Below are 4,643 nucleotides of genomic sequence, written 5' to 3'. Positions count from 1 at the left end.
TTCACATTGGATGATTTTAACCTCACTCATCCTTTTAAACACACTAATTTCCCACATGTATATTCTAGCCACAAGCTTGTGTCTGATGGCTCTGCAGGCTCCTCTAAGTCCACACGGTGAATCCATCTACCAGCTGACGTTTTTGTCTCTTGCACTTGGCATGTCATTTATTTTTTTTTTTTTTATTTTTTTTTTTTTTCCCTTCATATATATTCTTTTTTATTTTCTTGTTATACCTTCCCAAAACAGAGACATTCAACAGTAGTTAGAATGGCCATCTCCCAACATTTAAAAAAACTGCACCCCCCAATGGGTGAACAAAGTAAAGAGTAGTAACCTAGAGTTCAGCTGAGTAAGCCACTGCGGAGCCTTAAGTGGTGAGGTCTTCCAATTTCAGAGTGATGTGTCTTCAACTTGTATCATCATTTTAGTGGAAAAACATAATTTAATTTTGGTGAAATGAGATTCATCTCCCGACAGGATTAGTAACAGCATTCACTGAATTTCACATTCTTCTTTCGTGAACTGTGAAGAAAATGAATGGTAGCTAGAAGATCAATGAGATTCCAACTCCAGCTGCAGATGGAACGACAATATACCAGGACAAAAACACCTATATTTTGATTTACAAAGCTAACAGCAGTTTTAAATCTGCAACTTAATTACAGACCAACTACACCACAACCTTTTCAAATGGCAAAAATACAAAAAAGTTAAGTGTTACAAAAATATTTCAGAAAAAGTGCATAGTCTAAGTGCATAGTAAATAAAAGCACTGAAAAATATCTTGCTAGAGGGAGTTCAGCTTGGAAAAGTTATTACCAAAGCTAAACATTTTTATTTTACACAAACTATACTCAAAAATAGCTTTATGAGACTGATTTCTGGCTAAAAGTATCAAAGGGTTTATTAGTCAAGAAACAAATACCTTAACCAACACAAGTGGATAGAAAGAAAACAAAGAAGCTGCCTACCCCAAAGTTCATATTCATTAAGATTTCTGCAGTATGATGGTGCTAATATATCCTTTAATGGCAGAATGTGGTAATCACTGAATTAATTATTGCTAATGTAGTTTTCAAATTAAAAAAAAAAAAAAAAGGAAGGAAACAAACCTGACACAATCTGACCAAACACATGTCAATTTACAATTTCAAGGTTATTTTTTACAAAATACCTACATTTACATAATAGGTGCCTGGCAGCATTTTCAGACAAAAGTTTTTAAATTTATTCTGACATGCTATAAATGAATAAATTACACTAACTTCCCTTGTGGCTCAGCTGGTAAAGAATCCGCCTGCAATTCGGGAGACCTGGGTTCAATCCCTGGGTTGGGAAGATCCCCCGGAGAAGGGAAAGGCTCCCCACTCCAGTATTCAGGCCTGCAGAATTCCACGGATTGTGTCCATGGGGTTGCAGAGTTGGACACGACTGAGCAACTTCCACGCTACACTAAGGAATCAATCATAGAAAGCTTTTCTTTTTCTTGGGTCAGAAAAAGAGAGATAAACTGCAGCTAATTTATAGAAATGGGTGGGGGCTGGGGAGGATCACCAATCACAAGAATCTCTCATGGTGTGATGCGCTCCAAGATTAGGAGTCAATCTGCCCATCAACCAGGAATTTAAAGAATAGCTTCATTTTATAGATAAACCCTTTAACGCTTTCATTCTTATTCAAAATCAGTCCAGCGGTTAGTCTGAAGCTGCAGAAGTTACAATACCAAGTCCTGGCAGCTGCTGCAGCACGAGGTATTGTGTCTGCAGGTCATTAAAAAAAAGAAGAAAAATCAAAGAATGCCTTTCCGCTTCAGGGCAAAAAAATTTTTTTAAATAAAAAGTTTGAGAAAGTTATGACAGTAAATCTAAAATGATTTCCAAAGGAATATTACGTAACAAATGGTTTGAAGTAGTCTATTAAAAAATTGGGGAGATTTTGATTTCATAGTGAGTCAGCAAGGCATTTTTTTGTTTTTTAAAAAATCTCATTTCCTTACAGAAACAGTTTATAGTTTTTAATGAATTTGTAAACAAAAAAGCTCCCATTTCAAAATAAAAACAAAATCCCAGATCATATAGATGTTTACAGTGATTACATTTATCTAAGCAACATACATACATGTTCAGTTGTAAGATGTTAACTAAATTTCTGTGACAAATATGCGCTTTTTTTTTTAATACCAAGAACATTATAGAGTTAATGCAGAGTCCTAAGGATAATCTAGTAGTCACTAAGTTTTTCTTAAAGTCTTCACTTTAGATGCTGTTATTTCTAGCACAGGTAAGCAGGCAGAGTCTTTCATATGCTCAAACACTGGAATCTTTGGTTGCTACCATATCAGCTGGCTTGCAAACAAGAAGCCAACCATTTTAAGAATGTTTTAAGTGAACAACTTGCAAACCCCAGGGATGGATAAACCCTAAGAATGCACAATTGTGAGCATTTACAACCATCACAACTGTGGCTGAAGACTGTTCATGCCATTCTTCTGAAATGAGATCTCAAAGCAGTATAGTTCAAAATAAAAGATTTTAACATAAAATTGGCATATGCACAATTTCTCCACCAATTTGTGTGTGTCAACCATTTAGTGAACTTTTCCACTTGAAAAAATGCAATAGAAAACTGACACCATGTTTCACTATCTCAGTTAATATTCACAATTACAGCGGCTACAACTCAGGACACAGCATCCATCACCAATGCTGCCCAGAGCCAGTTTATACTGAAATTAAGTTCTTTACACCAAGTAAATGGTTGTCCACAACCACTGGCTAGTGTACATATGAACTAAAATTTCTAGATTTGGGGAGAAACAAATGCTGCTCCGATCATCTGCTCTGCTTCTTCTGTTCCTTGATTCATGCTTAGAAACCTTTCATGTTACTCTTGGTTTTGTCAGTTTGCTTGCCTGTGGGGGTTTGGGCCTGCTGACCCTGCCCACTTGAAGAGGCTGCCTGCTGTGCTGCTTTCTGCTTTAACATTGTCCAATCAAATGTGTAGTCATATTGGTGATTCAGGGTCCTGAAAAGAATGCGGAATAGCTGCCTCAGGTACATGTAATCCGGGGCTTCCTCAAAGCGCAGCCCACGACAATAGTTTAAGTACATGGCAAATTCTGCAGGAAATCCCTTACATAAAACTTCAACGGGTGTGGACATCTTCTTTTCGCTAATTTTTTCATATTTTTGCTTTTTTGTTGCAGCCTTTAGTCCTTGCCATGGCAGGCTGGTTCTATTAAAATACATCAAAACATATCCTAATGATTCCATGTCATCTCGGCGACTTTGTTCAATACCAAGATGTGCATTGATGCTAGCATACCGAGCAGTGCCAGTGAGATTTTTATCTTCTCTGTATGGTATGTGTTGTCTTGTCCTGTTGTCTCTGTACTTTTTGGCCAAACCAAAATCAATAAGGAATAACTTATTACAGTGACGCCCAATACCCATTAGGAAGTTATCTGGTTTAATGTCTCTGTGTATAAAATTCTTTGTATGCACATATTCGATTCTACTGATCATCTGGTCAGCTAACATAAGTACAGTTTTCATTGTGAACCTTCTTGAACAGAAATTGAAGAGGTCTTCAAGGCTGGGTCCAAGAAGATCCATAACTAGCACGTTATAGTCTTTTTCCTGACCATACCACCGTATGTGGGGGATGCCAACCCCACCTTGAAGAATCTTATAGAGTTTGCTCTCGTACAGCAACTGGGGATGCCTGGCCTTCTGGGATTCTAGCTTCACTGCCACCTCCTCGCCGTTGGTGATGTTGATCGCCAAATAAATGTCCCCGAAGGAGCCAGACCCGATCTTCCGTACCAGTTTATATTTCCCTCCGACAATGAATTCGGCCTTGGAGCCGCTGCTGCTTGCCATCCTGAGAGACGAAGATGGAGGCTGGGGCTAAGCCCCGACACCTCTAAGGGGAGGATGGAGGCCTCTAGGGCTCGACCACGGAAAGGCTGTGGAGAGCGGCAGGAAACAGAAAACGATGGCTCTTTTTCGGCGTTACAGGGCCCAGAATCGGCCAAGGGGAACCTGATCACCGCTGCTGTCAGGTTTTTTGGCCAGGCCGCAGATTGTTGAAGGAGTTCTCGCGGTTACCAGGCTGAGCCACTTGTTTCTGGCGGCCGCCGCTGTCCTGCTTTCCCGGCGACGCCGCGGGCTGGAAAAAGAGAGCGGTGAAGCTAGGGCGGCGATACCGCTGCCACCACTGCCGCCGGCTCCCGCCCGGAGGGACCCCTGTCACTCCGCCGACGCCGCCATCTTGTTACTCCGGCTCCAACCAACACAAAATGCCCCCAGTCCCCGGGAGCCGCTTCTTCACAGCGCAGAGCACTGTGGGAAAGGGATCGCGAGCGCTAGCCCCGGAGGGTCGACAGCCTTGGCATGTCATTTAATGGCTGGAGTATCCAGCCAGTTCCTTAGTTCAGGTTCTCATCATTCCTCAGGTGGGCTATTCCAATAACTTTTCAAAGAATCTCTCTGCTTTTCCCCCTCATTTCACAGCAATCCATCTCCATATTGCTCTTATTTGTTTATTTGGCGGCACTGGGTCTTAGTTGCAGCATGCAGGATCTAGGTTCCTGACCAGGGATTGAACTCGGAACCCCTGCATTGGGAGCACGGAGTCTT

General features: G+C 41.1%; 1 protein-coding gene across 2 annotated transcripts; it reads right to left on the bottom strand.

Annotated features, from left to right (window-relative positions):
- Positions 1-202: 202 nt before the first annotated feature.
- LOC129619987 (casein kinase I) lies at positions 203-4,380 on the bottom strand. Of its 2 annotated transcripts, XM_055535557.1 has the most exons (2): positions 2,915-4,380; positions 203-2,878 (listed from the first exon to the last, which is right to left on the bottom strand). In XM_055535557.1, the coding sequence occupies exons 1-2, from the start codon at positions 3,882-3,884 to the stop codon at positions 2,871-2,873; spliced, it is 978 nt and encodes a 325-aa protein (XP_055391532.1). In that variant the 5' UTR covers positions 3,885-4,380; the 3' UTR covers positions 203-2,870. The 2 variants fall into 2 exon arrangements, with proteins under 2 accessions (XP_055391532.1, XP_055391530.1); XM_055535555.1 differs by having other exon boundaries at positions 203-4,380.
- Between the last annotated feature and the right edge of the window lie 263 nt (positions 4,381-4,643).

This window comes from Bubalus kerabau, chromosome 9, assembly GCF_029407905.1.
Source record: "Bubalus kerabau isolate K-KA32 ecotype Philippines breed swamp buffalo chromosome 9, PCC_UOA_SB_1v2, whole genome shotgun sequence".
NCBI classification, from domain to species: Eukaryota; Metazoa; Chordata; class Mammalia; order Artiodactyla; family Bovidae; genus Bubalus; species Bubalus kerabau.
Note: the sequence above shows the minus strand (reverse complement) of the source record. Positions and strands in the feature narration are given on the sequence as shown.

Bases quoted from the DNA above. Each gene is read 5' to 3' on its own strand.
- LOC129619987 (XM_055535555.1), bottom strand. From the start codon at position 3,884: ATGGCAAGCAGCAGCGGCTCCAAGGCCGAATTCATTGTCGGAGGGAAA.